This window comes from Miniopterus schreibersii (genome assembly GCF_964146895.1).
Source record: "Miniopterus schreibersii genome assembly, chromosome: 2".
Lineage (NCBI taxonomy): Eukaryota > Metazoa > Chordata > Mammalia > Chiroptera > Miniopteridae > Miniopterus > Miniopterus schreibersii.
Window position 1 is genome coordinate 107,415,287 of NC_138102.1, and position 19,597 is coordinate 107,434,883.

The following is a 19,597-nucleotide window of genomic DNA, read 5'->3' on the forward strand; positions in this document are numbered from 1 at the left end:
CCACCTATTTTTCCAGTGTTAAAATCCTTGCCACAATATCCTCACTAAGTATTTAATCAAACTAGGTTAGAACATCTCCAGTGACAGGAAACTTGCTGGATCTCTAAGCAACTCTTTCATCTTTGGAATATTCTGGCTCATAGAAATATGTCGTTCTGTGACCATATCCCTCCTCTCCATTAAAAACCTTTCATATATTTGAAACAGCATTAAGACTTCAAGGAGTAGCCTTGGGTTCAAGCCATGCCTCTCTGCTTCCTCTAATCATGTATCACATGGATTTTTTTTTTTTGGTAAGTCCCTTCACCAAATCCTTTATGCCTTTCAAAATGGGCTTTAACTTGATTTTCTCAGGTCATGGATCCCGAATTAAATGCCTTGTGTATGAAGATTGATCAGTATAGATTAGAGCTGGGTTATTGCCTCTCTTGCTCTAGATGCTGTATATCTATTCATGCAGTCTAACATCACATGACTTTTCTTGGTAGTCGCATCATAGTTGATGAATGCTAAACCCATTTGTCAAATAAAAACTCTAAACTTTATGGATCTGTGATAGTTTTTGTTTTAAAGATTGTGCTACTGAATCATCTCTCTCCCACTTTGTGCTTCTGCCATTGGCTTTTTGGATTTTGGCCAAATCTTAAATGTAATTCTGCTAGGTTTCATGTTTGTTAGATTCAGTCCATCTTCCCAGCCTGTATTAATGGATTCCAACAGGCTGTTCAGTGTACTCAATGACCTTCTGAATTTTGTTATATTTTAAATTTTCAATCATAATATAAGCTAAATAATCTATAATGTTGGTTTTGATTACTTCATTTATCTGAGAGTTATTTTGAAGACTTTTTAAAAAATATACAAACTATTGGTTTCCAGTTTCATTGTATTATAATAAGAGAATATACTGGTAAGGTATTTACTTTACAGAATCTATTAACCTTTCTTTTGTAACCAAAAACACTATCAATTTTATGTAAGTTCTATGAGAAGCATATGTATTTAAGCATGTATGGGGCACATACTCTACATTAGTCTCTTAAATTAAGCCTGCTGGTTGATGGTTTCAAATACTGTATATATTTAATATTCTTTTTGCCTGACTAATGTATCAAATTTGAGATAAGTTTATTAAATTTTTCTAAAAGTCTTCATAAATCTTGTTTTTATCAGGTTTCCTTTGTTTTTCTAAAAGCTCCTGCCTTATATATTTTGTTGCTATGTTGTTTGATACACAAAGTTTTATATCCATTGTATTTTCTTTATGGATGGAACTTTATACTACGAAGTATGCCCCTTATCTGCCTTTATTTATGCCATTGGTAAAAATGTTGAACAAGACAAGGACAACAATCTATAATAAAGCTCTCTGAACAAGTAATTAATAATTGTGGACATAAATATTAAACCTGTCTTCTATTAGCCATTCTCAAACATCGCCCCCCCCGCCCCCAGGGCAGTGTTTAATTATTTCATTGTCTGCTGTCTATGCTTAGTTATTTTAAGCTATATGTAGAAGAGGAGGCAGAGAAGAGATAGATGAAAGAAAAGGGAACGAAAGAGACATGAGTTCTCAGGGGGACAGAGAAACAAATGTGTGAAGGAGCCAGCCAGAGTAAATAATATTTATCCTCTCCTTTCACTATGATGGCTTCTCTAGCATATTCCAGGGTGGTCTAGGTCATAAGAACCCTGATGACAGGTATAGTTGGCTCAGAGTTCATTAGACGCAGAGTTAAAAGGCCTCAGTCAGTTCAAACCCTGGTTCTGGCATGTAAAAGCTTTTTGGTCTTGGACAAGTCACAATACCTCAGTGAGCCTGAGGTTATCTGTATTTGAAAAATCAGATAATAATACCTACATTATAAAAGGGTTGTAAGGATTAAATAAGAATATGCATGTGACAGTTTCTGGATGTGGGCGCTCTGGGAAGAAGCAATAAGGGGCCGGCAAAGACTCTGTAGTTCTGAAAAGTGTAGTGAGAATACCTGTACAACACCTTGCATGACGTGGTCAAGGTTGAGCCTCACAGTCAGCCAGTCTGAGGGGAGATCGCACCCATGAACAAGACAACAACAATCAAGACCCAATTACAACAGGAAAGCCCAAATAATGAACACAAAGGACATTCTTAGAGCATCAGGCTCAAGAGGTCAAGGAGAATGCACCACTGGGTCCCATAGGACACTTACTACATAAGGCCACCCACGAAGACTGGGAGTCATAGCAATGCTATCTAATACATAGAAAGAAACACAAAGAGACAGCTAAAATGAGGCGACAAAGAAACAACCCCCAAATAAAAGGAGGACTCTCCAGATGATGATTTTAATTGATATTTAAAGAACATTTTATCCCAGAATATACATTCTTCTCAAGTGCACATGGAACATTCTCTAAGATAGACCACATGTTAGGACACAAAATAAGTCTTAATAAATTCAAGAAGATTGAAATCATATCAAGCATCTTCTCAGATCACAATAGCATGAAACTAGAAATCAATTACAATTTAAAAAACACTCAAACACATGAAGGCTAAATAGGATGTTATTAAACAATGAATGGGTTACCATGGAGATCAAGGAAGAAATAACAAATTACCTGGAAATAAATGAAAATGAACACACAATCCAAAATTTATGAGACACGGTAAAAGCAGTTGTGAGGGAAAAGGTCATAGCATTACAAGCCTACTTTAAGAAGCAAGAAAAACCTGAAATAAACAATCTAACCCCTCACTTAAAAGAACTAGAAGAAGAACAAGAAAAGCCCAAAGTAAGCAGAAGGAAGGAAGTAATAAAGATCAGAGTGGAAATAAATGACATAGAGTCTTAAAAAAAATACAAAAGATCAATGTAACCAAGAGTTGGTTCTTTGATAGGTAAACAAGATTGATGAACTTTTAGCTAGACTCACCAAGAAATAAAGAGAGGGGACCCAAATAAATAAAATCAGAAATGAAAGAGGTGAAGTAACAACTGGTACCGCAGAAATACAAAGGATTATTTAAAAAATACTATGAACAACTATATGCCAACAAATTGGACGACCTGGGCAAAATGGAGACATTCCTAGAAACATACAATCTTCCAAAACTGAATCAGGAAGAATCATAATAGACGGACAAAAACTAATGAAATTGAAGCAGTAATAAAAAAAAAAAAAACACCTCCCAGCAAAAAAAGTACTGGCTTCACAGGCAAACATTCAAAGAACTAACATCTATCCTCCTCAAAGAATTCCAAAAATTTCCAAACTCTTTTTATGAAGCCAGTATTATTGTAATTCCCAAACCAGACAAAGACATTACAAAGAAACAAAATTATAGGCCAATATTGTTTATGAACATAGTTGCTAAAGTTCTCAACAAAATATTAGCAAACTGTCCTGGCTGGTGTGGCTCAGTGGATGAGCATTGACCTATGATGATCCAGGAGATCGTGGTTCGATTCCTGGTCAGGGTACATGCCCAGGTAGTGAACTTGATCCCCTGTAGGACCCTTTCATCATTGATGTTTCTATCTCTCTCCCTCTTCCTTCCTCTCTCTGAAATCAATAAAGACATATTTAAAAAAAAAGAAGGAAAAAGGAAAGAAATATATTTGCTTTAAATATATATATATTAGCAAACTGGAACCTATACATTAAAAAGATCATATACCATGACAAGTGGGTTTATTCTAGGGATGCTAGGTTGATACAATATCCACAAATCAATAAATGTGATACATCACACAAACAAAATGAAAGATAAAAATCACATGATCATACCAAAAGATGCAGAAAAAGCATTTGATAAAATCCAGCACCCATTTATGATAAAAACTCTCAGCAAGGTGGGAATAGAGGGATCATACATCCACAAAATAAAGACAATCTATGAAAAACCTACAACCAATATCATACTCAATGAGCAAAAACTAAAAGTATTTCTCTTAAGATCAGAAAAAGATAGGGATGTCCACCACTTTCACAACTCTTATTCAACATAGTGCTAGAAGTCCTAGTCACAGTGAATAGACAAGAAGGAGAAATGAAAGGCATCCAAATTGGAAAAGAGGAAGTAAAACTGTCATTCACAGATGACATAATATTGTACAAGAAAACCGTAAAGACACCACCAAAAGACAACTAGATCTAATAAATGAATTTGGCAAAGTAGGATACAAAATTAATATCCAGAAATTGGTGGCATTTTTATACACCAATAACAAACTTTCAGAAAGAGAAACTAAGAAAACAATTCCATTTACTATTGCAACAACAACAAAAATGTACCTAGGAATAAATTTAACCAAGGAGGTAAAAGACTATAAGACATTGAAGAAAACAACAGAGAAAGATTCAAACCAGTGGAAGCATATACCATGTTAATGGATTGGAAGAATTAACATCATTAAATGTCCATAGTACCCAAAGCAATCTGTAGATTCAATGCAATTCCTATTAAAATACCAATGACACATTTCACAGATCTAGAACAAATATTTCAAAAATTTATATGGAACCAAAAAAGACACCAAACAGCCTCAAGAATCTTGAGAAAGAAGAACAATGTTGGAGGGATCGCAATACCAGATATCAAGTTATACTACAAAGCCACTGTTATCAAAACAGCCTGGTACTGGCACAAGAACAGGCATATAGATCAATGGAACAGAACAAAGAAATCCACCCATGCCATTATGGTCAATTTACATTTGAAAAAGGAGGCAAGAACATACAATGGAATAAAGAGAGTCTCTTGAATAAATGGTGTTTGGAAAATTGGACAGGTACTGCAAAAAAATGCGCTAGACCAACAACTTACATCATACCCAAGAATAAACTCAAAATTAATAACAAACTTAAATGTAAGTCATGAAACCATAAAAATCCTAGAAGAAAACATAGGCAGTAAAATATCAGACATCTCTTGGAGCAATATTTTTGCTGATGTCTCCAAGGCAAGGGAAACAAAGGAAAAAATAAACAAATGGACTACATCAAACTAAAAAGCTTCTGCACATCAAAAGAAACCATTAACATAATGAAAATGGAACACACAGTTTGGGAGAACATATTTGCCTATGGTTCATCAGATAAGAGGTTAATCTCCAAAATACATAACGAACTTATACAACACAACACCAGAAAGACAAACAATCCAATTAAAAAATGGGCAAAGGTCCTGAATAGACACTTATCCAAAGAGGACATACAGATGGCCAATAAGACATATGAAAAAATGATCAACATCAGTAATCATCAGAGAGATGCAAATTAAAACTATAATGAGGTATCACCTCACACCTGTCAGAATGGCTACCATCAATAAATCAACAAACAACAAGTGCTGGCGAGGATGTGGAGAAAAGGGAAACCTAGTGCATTGTTGGTGGGAATGCAGACTGGTGCAGCCACTATGGAAAACAGTATGGAGGTTCCTCAGAAAATTAAAAATGGAACTGCCTTTTGAACCCATGATCCCACTTCTGGGTATATATCCTAAGAATCCCAAAACACCAATCAGAAAGAATATATGCACCCCTATGTTCATAGTAGCATCATTTGCAATGGCCAAGACCTAGAAACAGCCCAAGTGCTCATCAGAAGATGAGTGGATAAAAAACCCTGTGGTATATTTGCACAATGGAATACTACACAGCTGTAAAAAAGAAGGATCTCTTACCCTCTGTGACCGTATGGATGGACCTGGAGAGTCTTATGCTAAGTGAAATAAGCGAGTCAGAGAAAGACAAATATCATATAATCTCACTAATGTGTGGAATCTAATGAACAAAATAAACTGAAAAACAAAATAGAACCAAAGGCATGAATACATGGAACAGAATGACAAATGCCAGAGGGGAGAGGGTGGAACTCAATAATGGAAAGTGAAGGGATTAAAGAACTTATATGAAAAGCCCATGGACATAGACAATAGTTTGGTGAAGGCCAAGGAAGGGGGAGGTGAGGGCTGGGTGAAGGGGGAGGTGAGAGCTGGGTGGAGGGAGGCAAAGGGGGCTGGGGAGTGGGGACATCTGCAATGGTGTCAACAATAAAAATTTAAATAAAAAAAGAATATGCAAGTGGAAGTGTCTAATATGAAGGGTAGCAGATAGGCTATATTGAATCAATTTTAATGAAATAAGTTTTCTGATTCTCCAGAAGCCTGTGGACCCCATTTTGCGAGTTGCTACTCCACAGTTCCTTCAGATTTCAGCCAAGGAGCAAGTAGAAACTGCAGGGGAATCATGCAGCAGTTTGGTGTATGTGATATGAAGATGCATCCAGGAATGGGAAGGCATTAGGGGAAGGACACGAGCTGGGGTGGCCCAGTAGAGAAGAGTCAATGTGGAGAGGGAGAGATCTATAATATCACTACCAACCTTAAAAAGTATTGATTAAGTTCTTCATAAAGCAACAATCTGGGTAAAATAATTTAGGCTTATGGAATGGTCTCTGCACGCCAGGAATTTAGCACCTACGAACACCAAGCCCAGTGCTAAAGTGGCACAAAGAAAAGACAGTCAGGAGGCTCACACAGTGAAGCAGACCCCAGCCCACGGTGCCTTGCTGGGCTCCTGCTGACTGTGACCCTGTGACCACAGAGCCCTGATTGGAGGAAAGTGGAGGAAGCTGCCTGCTCTGGCGGTGGGGGACGGTGGTAGAGTTGCCTGGGGAAAGTTAAAAAAGGCTGAGCCTAGGAAAGGGAGATTTTCAACAGTGAGGGGAAGAATAACAATGATATATGGGCAGTGAGGGATCTGAAAGAATGAGTGCCCCTGAAGGCCAGTGCAAAAAGCACAGGTGTCTGACTGTGGCACATGCCCCGCTCTAAAGGAGGAGCATAAACGTCTGTGTGTTTGTGTGTGTGCGTGTGTGCACATGCATGCGTGGTAGTAGAGATGGGAGGCTGGGATGTGTGGGAAGAAGGCAAGGGTAGGGAAATAGTGATTCTCATGAAATCAAGACGTACGTTCTGAGAGGCCTTTACAGGGAACCAACTGGAAGGCGAGAGGTAGTTAGCAAAAACTTGTCCTGCCAGCCTCCCCCGGGGGCTGTGAAAATTCATGAACCTTCACCAAGTGCTTTGCACACTAAGAGTTAAGGTACCACGCTAGAGCAAAGCATTACTATGCAATACCACAGGCCAAGACCTTCCTGCTCTAGAATATTACTTGATCAGAACATTTTTCTTCCTGTTACTTCTCTCCTTTGCCTTCACTTAGAAACAAAACCCGTTTGGATTTCAGGGGGGTCTCAGAAAGTTATCCAGTTCACCTTCTAGGTTCTAGGCAGGGGTGCACTGAAATCATTCCAGGAAAGAAAAAAAAAATACCATTTTTCTTCCCTAAATGAAGGTGTAGTCTTGACCTTGGACGGAACAAATGACATTTCTCTACATCTTAGATAAATTTCAGAAGCTGAACTCAAGGCAGCCTTGGGGAGTAATTACCCTTATTTCATGGGCTTCTGTGCGCAGGCAATGGCCTGATGAGTGTCTCCTGGTGGGCAAAGTCTGGTGAAAAGCAAATGCGAAGAAGGAAGAATCCTTCCCCTCCCCATCACAGACTCTGAGCTTAAAAAGCTCATGTATTCCACCTCCTTTGTTTTGCATGTGAAGAATATGAGGGTCAAAGCAGTGAAGGAAACAGCCTGTGGTCACCCAGATTCCCTGGGTCAGAGTAGGGGGAGAACCCAGGCCTCGACTCCCAGTCCCATGTTCCATGCACAACAGCACACTGTCTTCCCAAGCATCCTAAGTTTTAAAACTGACAACTCCCTACATTTGCATTTAGGATCATTGGCAATCCAAATTCCATCTGGAGCATGTCAGTTGTGGAATGAGCAGAAACTGGAGCAAGGAATGGGGCAGACTGACTGCACTACAGGGCTGGGGAGGGCCAAGGTCATGGCCATGGCCTGACTCCCTTTCCCACATCTCCTCCACCCCCGCTCCACATGCACTGATCCCAGAGTGAAGACTTTGGACTGGAGAAGTCCCAAGGAACCTGCTATTTTCCACAGAAGAAAATGGAAGCAAGTTCAGCCTCAGTCAGCTTTGCGGTTGAGATGAGAAAAGAGAGGGATTCAGACTCGCCACTGCCCCCTGCCACCTTCTTCAGGCAGTTGCAGTTTCCAGACAGCAAAGAGAAGCTCTTACTAGAAAATTCTTTTTTTCTATTTTCTTGTTTCCCTGAAAACAGCTCTTCTTGGACTCTAACTGTATGTCTGTCTCTCTCTCACACATGCACATGCACACATGATTAGAGTAGAGCTTAATAAAAGGAAAACAAGAATTTGTAGAAAATTCTGCAAAGGCTGTGAAACCAATTGAATTTTCAAGATGGATGTTTTCTCCCTAATTAGATTCTGCTGTCTTGTATAAACCAACTTTGCAGCTTTATCCCATCCTATAAAGCAAACCATTTTTCATTAGCTAGGTTTACAAATGGTGCCCATGGAGCGCGCAGAGCACAAACAGTCCTCACCTTTCCACTTGCTCTCAGGGCGATGTGAACAGCGTGCTGCTCCCTCAGATAATAATACACCAGTAAAACACAGGCTACGGCCTGATTAAGCCATAGCCTCATTACCTCGAACCCTCCCGGAGAACTTATCTTTACTCTCAGAGCAGGAGTAAAATTACAGACGGAAGGGCACCCCGTGTACCTTTTGCAGGCTGATAACATTCTGGAAGGACAAGCTGTAGCAGCATTTCTCAAAGTGTGGCCTGTGGCGTGCCTGCATCAGAATCATTGGGGGGGGTGGGCTAAGATGCACATTCCAGGGCACCTTCCCAAGATGCACCAATTTAGACTCTCTGGGAAAGAGACTAGGAATCTGTTTTAATCTCTGGTCATTCTGAAGCAAGCTAGCATTCAAGAACTATGCAGCTAAGGCCTTTCCCAGGTGGTACACAAGGCCACCTGCCTTATATATGATGCTTTATTTGTTGCCTTACCTGGAGGAAATCCCAAAGAAATGATTACCCCACTCCCCCAAAGATTCTCAGGTCCCTGGAGCTCCACACCATGAAATACCAATTCTCAGGCTTGTGTTAGGGGAGCGGGTATCATAGTTGGGACTGCCCGCCAGGCTGTAAAACACATTCTCTCCTGGCCTGGACATGGTCCCAGAGCCCAGGGAAACCGCTCTAGACAGAAAGCACCTGGACAGTGGCTGGGCAGGGGCTGTAATTTCAGGGCCTGCACACTCCCAAGAAACCGCCTGAGGCCTGACTCACTTGGACAAGGAAAGACTGCAGGTGAGAAACTGATTCCAGCGAGGGCCTGGGGAGTGTTAAGCTTGTCAAGGCCAAGTGTGATCCACTGATGAGGAGGAACAGGCAGCCTGATTGGCATTTCCAGGCTATGGAGCTACAGAGGACTGAGCAAGGGCAGGCCGGGCGCAGCCCGTGGCCAGCCTTTGATCTAGAAAGCTGTTTTTTTGCTCAATTCCTCCAAGAAAAAAGAGAGAGAGAACTCATGGACATGGACAACAGTGTGGTGATTGCAGAGGGCAGGGAGGTAGAAGAGGGCATAGAGGGGATAAATGGTGATGGAAAGATAAAAATAAATAAATAAATAAATAAATAAATAAATAAATAAATAAATAAATAACTTTTTTCCCCCAAAGCTCAAAGCACTCCCCAGACACAGCCAATCCATCTTTACCCCTAGCCTGGGGGTTGGATCCTGACAGGCTCTGAATCCCCACCCTAGACCAAGGGAATTGGGTACTTCTGGGATGGGACCTCGGCATCCCCCAATAACTCTGGTGGAAGGCCCAAATCTACTCCTGCCTCCAGACAGCATCGCTCTACATCCAGAGAGCTCAAGCTTCTTTTCCAAGAAAAGGTCATTGGGGGGGATGCTTTCCAGTTCAAAGAAATTCTTAATTCTGATGGCCAGAAGCTCTTCCTCAGTCTAAACCATTTCCCTCATGCTAAAGGCAAAGTTCTCCGGACCTCTGCCCAGTGGACACAAGAGAGTGGCACAGTGACAACCTAACCCCACTTCCCTAGGGAGAAGGAGAGGCACGGATGGAGCACATCTCACTCTGGAAGTTCAGCAGAGGAACTGGGCTGTAGCCTAAGGTTCCTGCATTTGACCTTGTCTCCCACCTCACCCCATAGGACTGTGGCTACTTCCCAGTGGACACACGATAGAGTCAAACAGTCAAACATTATACCCAGGCTTCAAACTCAACTCTGAGATTTCCTCAACCTCTGTCCCAAAGGACAAGGGGCTGGGAGATTGCATACTCTCAGGCTGGCCTCTTTTCTTATTCCCAATATGCAGGTTTAAAAAAATCTGAGGCAGTGAGGTGAGGAGGGCCCCGGGTTATTTCTGATAATGGATAGAAGTTGGGTCTCCTGACATCAGCTTTCAAGAACTTTCCCCAAGCACTCAATTTAGCTGCATGCTCCTACCTCCCCAAACCTGGAGATGAACCTGAAGAGGAAGCTGGGGGCCTGTTCCACTCACTGCAGCAAAACTGTAAGCCTGAGGGACATAGCCCAGCCTGGGGAACTGGGACAGTAAGTCCCTGTCCTACTTGACCTGAGTGAGGCCAGATTCCCCCCAAGGTCAGTCCCATCTCCTCTGGGCCCAGTGGGAGAAAGAAACGAGGTGTGTGGTTTGTAAGAAGAGGAGGTAGCAGAGGCCACTGCTGCCAATGGCAACGCTGTCTAGTGTTTCAACGGCATAGGAATTTTCTGGCTGGCTTTGTGGCAGAATTTTTATGGGTATAAGCTCTGCCTCATTAGTGTGATCGTAAACTCCTCAAAGACAGGCACTCTGTGTTCTATGTGCTTTACTCAGATCCTGGCTCAGAATATGTGCTCGTCAAACGTGGGCTACTAGAAACACGTGGACCGTATCCTTGGTGCCTGGTCCTGAAATGGACACAGCGGTAATGACCTGAGCTCCCACCACCATCTCCAGGATGGGTGCACATTTCCCAGGTGGAATTGAAGTGCTTTGCCCTGCACTGAAAAGCAAGCTGTGGAGGAGCCTGGGAGATGCTCTGACGCTTCTCAGGATTCCTGGCTCCAGCCTGAATCAAGCCATTCCCCAGCACTTCCTTCACGAATGCCTTTCTCTTTCTCCCACAAACAATCCCAAACCTCCAAACTCATCTCTTAGAAGATGCCCCAGAACCACTTAACTTTACCCTGAGTCATCTGTAAAGAATCCCATTGAAATGTTCTATACCCTATTGGGGATTCCCGTTTCCTGTTCAACTTCTGGGCTCTAGCAGCCCTTATATGCCATCTGGTCCAGTCATAACCCAGAAGCAGGATGTGCCGGCCGACTTTCTTTCTTTCTTTCTTTCTTTCTTTCTTTCTTTCTTTCTTTCTTTCTTTCTTTCTTTCTTTCTTTCTTTCTTTCTTTCTTTCTTTCTTTCTTTCTTTCTTTCTTTCTTTCTTTCTTTCTTTCTTTCTTTCTTTCTTTCTTTCTTTCTTTCTTTCTTTCTTTCCTTTCTTTCTTTCTTCTTCCTTCCTTCCTTCCTTCCTTCCTTCCTTCCTTCCTTCCTTCCTTCCTTCCTTCCTTCCTTCCTTCCTTCCTTCCTTTCTTTCTTTCTTCTTTCTTTCTTTTTTCCTTCCTTCCTTCCTTCCTTCCTTCCTTCCTTCCTTCCTTCCTTCCTTCCTTCCTTCCTTTCTTTCTTTCTCTCTCTCTCTCTCTCTTTCTTTCTTTCCTTTTTTTTTGTCTTGAAGAGAACAAAAGAGACTCTAATAGAGAATATCAAAGCATGACACATACAATAAGGGTGAGCACTATTTTACGAAACTTTTGTTTCAGTTAAACACATGTTTAAGTGTATGGAAGTTACAAAATCAAGCACGTTTCTTCTAGTGAGTCACCATTAAAAAAAGTTTGATAAGCACAATCTCGTTCTCTCGTGTTACCAAAAAGGAAACTAATGCGCAGAGAGGTAAAGCAAGTTGCCTAAGCTCACACAGGTGGTCAGTGGCAGTGCAGAGGCAAAAACTCAGGCTTCTCCTGTCCCAGTACAGTGTTCTGATCACTACAGCCTGCAGTTCTCCAGTTCTGTACCCAGAAAACACCCCTGGGACTGGCAAGAGAGCGCAGTGAATCCTCAATCCCACCAGAGCTCCCAACCAGGAGTGGGACTTCATCAGCTGACCCCAAGATGGGTGTAACTAGCAAGATATCAACAGATGATGGGCTCGGAGGGCTGGAACCTTTGGCTGAGCTAGTTTTGCACATGCAGCCAAGACTGACCTTACTATTCATCTCAAAACTTCTTAAGCAATCACTAAATTAGGGCAAAAGCACTAACAGAGGCCACTTTAAAGTGGATATAAGGGTTAAGAGGCTCTGGAGCAACTCAGGAGTCCTGGCCTCTCTCTGCAGGAGTGCAGACCAGCAGAGCAGTGTCCTGCAAATAAGATTCCAGGCCATGGGTGGGCTCATTCAGGCTGCAACCACCCTCACCTCCTTAGTGAACAGGAGTACCCTCCTCTCTGGGGGTTGCCACCTGACTTGTGCTGTGGCTCCTGGTATGATCAAAGCTGTGGTCAGAGGGGAATAGGGTACTGTGAGGATAATCCAGCCTCCTCATTTCCCCCATTTTACGGGTGGAAAAACCAAGACTCAGACAGGCCCAGAGACAGAGCTGGCTGGTTGGAGAGCCACACATGACAAACCCAGAGGTCCTGGTTCCCAGCCTCCTGCTTCTCAAATTCATATACAAAGCACCTGGACATCTTGCTAAAATGTAGGTTCAGTGGGACAGGGCCAGACCTGAGATTCTGCATTTCTAAGAAATTTCCAGGTGATGCCATGGACCCACCGGCTGCCTGAAAGGGTAAATGGGCCCTTACAGTTCACCTCTGATTATATCAAGGCTTAAACTCTCCACCTCAACCTGGCAAATCCTTTAAGACTAACAAACATTTAAAACAATAAGTATTATTATTTTAACATTCACTGAATACTTATGTACCTGCACTATTCCAAATGCTTACATGTATTATCACATTTAATCCTCAGAACTCTGAGATGGATACTATTATCAGCATAATTTTACAGATAAGGAAGCTGAGACTCAGAAAGAGTAAGTAACTTGGCCTAAGTCACACAGTCAAGTGGCAGAGCCAACATTCAAACGTGGATCTGTCTGGCTCACAGATTAGTCAGCTAAAGACTATTCAGAAATGTACCTTCAGCCCCTCCTTTCTCTGAGCCTTAGAGGCTTCTCCCAAACCGTGTTCCCTCCAGCACTACTTGGTCACAAATTTCTCATAACTCAGGGTCTTAAAGGGCCTGTTTTCCAGACCTATGTGTACCATGGACCTCAGCAAGTTATTGTTAGAATTAATGTTAGGGAGGCCCAGATGCAAAGGAGCTCAGGGTAATGTATGGACAGCTGACCTGCACAGTAAGGCACATGACAATCTCTTTAAATTAGGGGCTTGAGTGCTTTCACTAAGGCCATTTCCACACAGACTCTGAAACACTGCCCCCGGGAGGTGGTCGGGGCACCAGGAAGCTTTGTGGGGAAGTATCCGCACAGAGGGGTGCATTGTCTGTGTTGGAATTGCTGAGGATTCCTGTGGAATATAGGCGGATCTCCAGGTGAGGACAAGGTGGGGGCTGAGGCATGGAGGAAGGCCACCTCAGCATGCTTCCGAGCTCTACCTACACTTGGCCCTCCATTTGGCAGCACATTCAGGATTATGCATCATCCTTAGTTGCATCATGTTTCACAACACATGAGCTCACTGCTGTAATGCACATTCAATGGCTCTGGACAAGCACAGCGCCCCAAGGGCACACTCATTCCCTTCCCACAGGTGAGTGGGCATCACTAGGCTGGTCCTGCATCTGTGGCCCACAGGGGCCTGGCTGACTCCCATCTGATTCCTAAGCAGCCTCTACAGGTGCTGGTGTTCACCTGGCCTGGCCCTGCCTCCTCCAGGCAAAGGAGGAATCCTAGAAATCTCTAGTTATCTGGAGAGGCCCTGGGGGCAAAGAGGGCAGCAGGAGAGATATGAGGCCATAAAGGCAGAGAGTGATCAGGAGGGGGAAATTCAGTGAACCAAGGGCCAGTCCAGAGTTGGAGAGGTATGTCCAGGATGCTGGGGTCTTCCTGTCCAGAGACAGGTAGTTTTTCCAACTGGTCTCGGGTGCCAGGCTGTCTCTCTCTGAATCCCAGCTCTGCCATTTGCAAGCCGTGTATTCTGGTGCTTGTTATTTAACCTTTCAGTCCTTCAATTTCCTAATCTGTAACATGGATAAAAATAAATCCAAATGAGCCCTGACTGAGTGGTTCAGTTGGTTGGAGTGTTGCCCTGTGCACCAAAAGGTTGTAGGTTTGATCCCTGGCTGAGGCACATATGGGGGGCAACTGATTGATGATTCTCTCTCTTTCTCTCCTTTCCTCTCTCTCTAAAATCAATTAAAAAAAACACATATCCTTGGGTGAGGATTTAAAAATAAATTTAAAAAATAAAATAAATCCAAATGAGCTAGTCTATATAAAGCATTTAGAATAGTGCCTAGCATATGGTGAGGGCCTAATAAATGTGAACAAGGACTTAAACATATATATGTACACACACGCGCGCGCACACACACATTATGACAGCTACAGGGCCGGCCCCCACCCTGGCACTACAGAATATAAGAGAACGTGCCCTTTGCATTCCTGTTTTTCACACAGATGCACAGAGAGCAGCTGAGGGTACCCACTTTTTCAGGGCACACTCCAGTTCGTTCTTCTCCTCGTGGGCTTCTTGGAGCTGGGAGAAGATTCTGGTCAGGAAATCCTCAAAGTTGGAGAGTAAGTGAGGCTCATCCTTCTTCAGCTGCAGCCAGAGTTGCTTGACGTCACTTTCACTGCAAGAGGAAAAGAGAGGTTAACGTCGGAGTTGGGAATGAGGCTTTAAGGGAACACAGAAGTCCCCAGATGTGAAACAGCCAGCCAGAAATATGGTTATCATTATGACAACAATGGCTAACATTCACCCAGTGCTTGCTGCGTGCCCAGTAGCTCATTTTATCTCACAGCAACCTCTGAGGCAGGCGCTGCCAACACCCACTCACAGCCGAGGACTCGGATGCAGAGAGGAGAGGTGAAGGAGCTGTCTCAGCTACTCGGCTTGTGAATGATGGAGCTGGGAGGCAAACTCGGGGCTGCCTGCCTCCCGTGTTGGCCTCCTTATCTGCCTTGCCTGGCTGCTTCCACTCCCCCATCTTTCTCGATGGGCTGGTGGTGCTGAGCATGCACAGCCACGTGCTGAGCACATCTCAGACGCCCAGAAGAAGAGAGCAGGACGGGAGCCCGGTGCATGTGGGGAAAAGTGCTGTGGGACTGCCCTGGGAAGGAAGGTCCTCACAGCTGAGAGGGAAAAGCATGCCATCTGATGGATCGCAGAAAGCAGTTGTCACTGCAGGAAATGGAAGAGAGTAAGCAATACCCCAGTGGGGCCTGGTGGCATCAGGAATGACTGACAGGTGAAAGGAAGGGAAGTGGCAAGTCTGAAAGATGTGTGCACATACATGGAAAGACAAAGTCGGGAGGGACAGAGCAGGCAGAGAGACAAAGACATACAGGGACATGGCCAGAAACTGCTCCCCCCGAAACAGGCACACTGGGCACATATGTGTGTGCATGCATATGTAGGGTCACGCTGGCCAGCAGAGAGAAATAAGGATGTGTTCACAGTGGACTCTGCTCCCCTCTCTGGAGAAACTCCGTAATCTACAGCCAATGATCCACTGAGCCAGACAGCAGTCTGACTTGCACCCCCTTAAATTCTAAAACCACTATGATATGAGGGTAGCTATGACCAGAAACCCTCAGGATAACGAATAAAATCCTTTGTGCTTCTATCACAAGCACCATATTTGAGGAACTTCCCTCAAAAGTGATATTTGATATCACCCCAGGCACTTCCATGTTCGCAATGTGCCTGGAACATAGATACCTCTCTATGAGAAGAGGCCAACTGGAAACAGACTACCTTTGGTTAGTTATCTATCTCATCACCTGTCCAATCATCCCTCCCTCCCTCCCTCCTCCCTCCCTCCTTCCTTCCTTTGCTCCATCTCATCCAAACATCCAACTCATCTAGACCACCTATCCATCCACCCATCCATCCACCCATCCATCCATTTATCCAACCACCTCCCCTACCCATCTACCCACCTATCCACCTGACAAGTATTTACTATCTGTTGAAAACCTGGCATTGAACCAGATGACATGAGGGAATCTGGAAAACAAATGAGGGAGAGGTAAGGAGCCTCCTCGTTTCTCATAATGAGCTCCATTTTCCCCACACTGAACACGTTGTGGCTGTCCTCTTAATTATTTAGGCACAGTGGACATGGCACAAAAGTTTCAGGGATAAAAGGTCTCAGGAAGATACCACAGTGGCCTCCTGTCACTGTGACAGTTTGCTCCTCTCATGAAGTAAATGCATTACAAAAATCAAGATTCATCTTGCTAGCTTAGGTCTGTCTTTTCACATCTGCCACATTCCTAATGGGGCCTGACAGAACCACCAACTGGAGTGGAGCTTCCAGTGAGATTTGCAGACCCACCTGACCCTCTTCCAAAGCTCTTCCAACCACTTAGTCATGGCCATGTCACCTCCTCCAGGTTTCTGAAGAAGAGACAAGTCTTTCAACCCTTAATAAAAAATAAGCCGGGCCCATAAGCAGCAAAATCACTCAGTGCATTAGACCATCAAAAAAAGTTGGGAATTCAGCCCTGGCCAGGAGCTCAGTTGGTTGGAGTGTTGTATTGTACACCAAAAGGTTGCATGTTCATAGTCAGGGCACATACCGAGGTTGTGGGTTCAATCCCTGGTCAGGGTGCATACAGGAGGGAAATGATCAATGTTTCCCTCTCACATCAATGTTTCTCTCTCTGTCTCTCTTTCTCTCCCTCCTTCCTCTCTCTCTAAAAATCAATTTTAAAAAAACATATCATCGAGGGCGGATTAATTTAAAAAAAGAAAAAGAAGTTGGGAGTCCAGATGTCCATTCTATACCCAGGGTACTCCTCTTGGAAAGATATAAGAGTGCAAAGCTAGAAGGTATTCTGGGACGTCAATGTGTCCATCTCCCTGCTTCCAGGACAACACACAAACCACCTTGATGCGTGAAGTCTTAAAGTCTTCACAGTCTCCTCTTTCCTTATCTGGAGTCCCACGGTCATGACCCTCATGCTGCAACTAATCCTACTTCCTTCTTCAACTTCAGTGAGGATGGAAACTGCTGGGCACCATCTTCTGTGTATCGATTTTTGTAGACCACTCTTAAAACCTTCCCCAGAGCCTTCTTTTCTCCAGGATATCTTGTGTTGACTCAGTTCTGCCTCTGACATAAGTCCCCAGAGTAACATCTGTTGGACTCTGATTTGAGAGCCCTGCCAAGAAGGTGGCTACTCCACAAGTGATGGGGGTAGAGAGGCACCTCTCTGTCATTACAGTCCTTGGGCTCACCCACACTGCCCTCTCCTTCCCCCTCCTCCAGGAGGAGGCCTCACAGAGTCACTGGCAGTGGTCACTGTGCTCTAGCCTCATGTCCCTGGAGAAGCTGAGTCAGGTGTCTGACTAGCGAGCTTCCCACATACCTGCTCCCAGCACATCCGCCTGCCCCACCCCAGCTCTGCAGATCTGCGCCTGTACCAGCCCCTCTAAGGCCGAGCAAAACCGTTGCCGCTGCCTCTGTGTCGTTTCACTCCCTGGCCAGAGCCTCCCACAGGGCTCTCTCCTAGGCCTCTGCCTGCCTCTTCCTTGCCTGGCACAGGCTTTCCCAGCCTTTCTCAACTCTGACACAGTCAATCAAATCATTTGCACACTCTGTCACTTGCTAAAAATTTCACAGAGCAATACACTTTCTTTGGCCTGCACGTTGTCTCAGGCTCCTTCTCTCTTGCTTCCTGTTTATCACCTTCCACCACAGAGTCTCCTCTTCCCAAGCTCAGGACACATTAGCGTCAATCATTAGGCCATTCCCACCCCACGTGAAACACACACCAAACCCAAGACCCAGAGACCCAAACACGTAAAGGCGAAAGGCAATGGAATTAGGGGCAAAACGTATTCCATATGTTTCAGGCCACTGTCTGGTTTCCATTAGCTATACCATCACTTTATTTTATATCATTTCATTTCATTCCATTTTAAACGTTAGGGCTCAGATTCATATGTCTCTTTATTCCAAAACACTTTTTGCAAAAAAATGAAACTGGGGTACTATGTTTTGTTTGAAGTTCCAACCATCTAAAATTTTCAGCTGAGCTGCTGATTATACAAGTGGTGGGCTGGTAAAAACTGATTAATTTCCTGCTTCGGCTTCCTGACAGGTTTGGTTTGGCTCCGGGATACAATGTGCAGACACTTCCACATAGGGTGCCTTCGCCAGGAGCACGCCACGGTGGTCTGGCTGGGATGCACCGCAGCCCTAGAGACCCTGGGTTGGCTCCAATGGAGGTGGCAATGCTGGTGAGCTGATGGTGAAGTCTAAGGCAAAACGCACTGGAAACCCTCAGGGCCTGGCAAGCCCTCTGATGTGTGAGCACTGCTCACTGAGCCACGGGTAGTGCTGATAATGAACAGTAGGAGATGCAGACAGTGGGAGAGCAGGGGGATAGAGTGACTCCCAAGGAAAAAGTGGGAAAAGAAGAGACAGAGCCCCTAGACTGTGACACACAAGTCATTGCAAAGGGTAGGCTGCATGGAGCAGGTCTTGTAGCTGGCAGCACAGGCCCTGGGGCCTGGCTCTGGGGCTTATCAAACATTAATGGTTGAGTGGAGCAGGTAAAGAGGTTGCTCTTAGGCTGGGCTCTATGCCCCCACTCACTGTCATCACTTACTCTTCCAAAACATTTTGGGCTCCAAGTCTGTCCATCAGCATCTGGAACTGGGCTTCCTCATCTTCGTCCATGTCACCCAGATCTCCTTCTGCTCTGGACTGATACACCTTCTCCCCCGGGAGCTGGGCCGCCTGTTCACCTGCATCTTCCTGACTTGGCTTATTCTGGCTGAAGAAGAAGTGACCTGAGGGATGCATGGCAGGAGGATCTGAATCAGGCAATACTCACCCAGGAAGACCTTTGCTTTCTCAGTTGCCAGGAATCATTTGAGGTTCATCCGAGAGAAGAAAAGGGAAACCCCCATAGCAAAGATCCTGGGATACCATGTTCTGGATTTTGTGTCTTTCCTACTTTCAAGAGCTTCTGTCAGAAATGCTAGAACCAGGGAAAGGCAAGATGCATGACAAGTACTCGGGCACCTTGGTGGTTCTCAGTGCTTTAAAGTCTGGCTTAGAACTCCTCTCTTCACTGATTTCTTCTCTAAACGACAAAACCTATCTCTCCGTTGCACCCCAGCAACCTGACTGCCCATGCTCCATGTTATCATCTAGTTGTCCCTACCAGCAGCATCGCTGTACTTCACATTCACAGGTTACTGTCCGGCTTTGGGGGCACTTTTCGGTACTCATTTGGCCCAGTAGTGAAGCAACCTGTCTATCCTCCTAAGTCACTTACAAGCTCCTGTAGGCCAGGAAAGGCGTCAGGTCCTTCACAGCAAACTATACGGCACCTTGTATGAGCATGATGT

General features: G+C 44.2%; 1 protein-coding gene across 2 annotated transcripts in view; it reads right to left on the bottom strand.

The window, feature by feature from the left end:
- Positions 1-19,597, bottom strand: part of CRACR2A (calcium release activated channel regulator 2A) — a 127,175-nt gene that overhangs the window by 46,573 nt on the left and 61,005 nt on the right. For both annotated transcript variants that reach the window (XM_081124308.1, XM_081124309.1), the window contains 2 exons: positions 18,850-19,033; positions 14,712-14,858 (listed from right to left, as the gene is read on the bottom strand). In XM_081124308.1, coding sequence (XP_080980434.1) covers positions 14,712-14,858; positions 18,850-19,033 — 331 coding nt within the window. The remainder of the gene's footprint in view (positions 1-14,711; positions 14,859-18,849; positions 19,034-19,597) is intronic.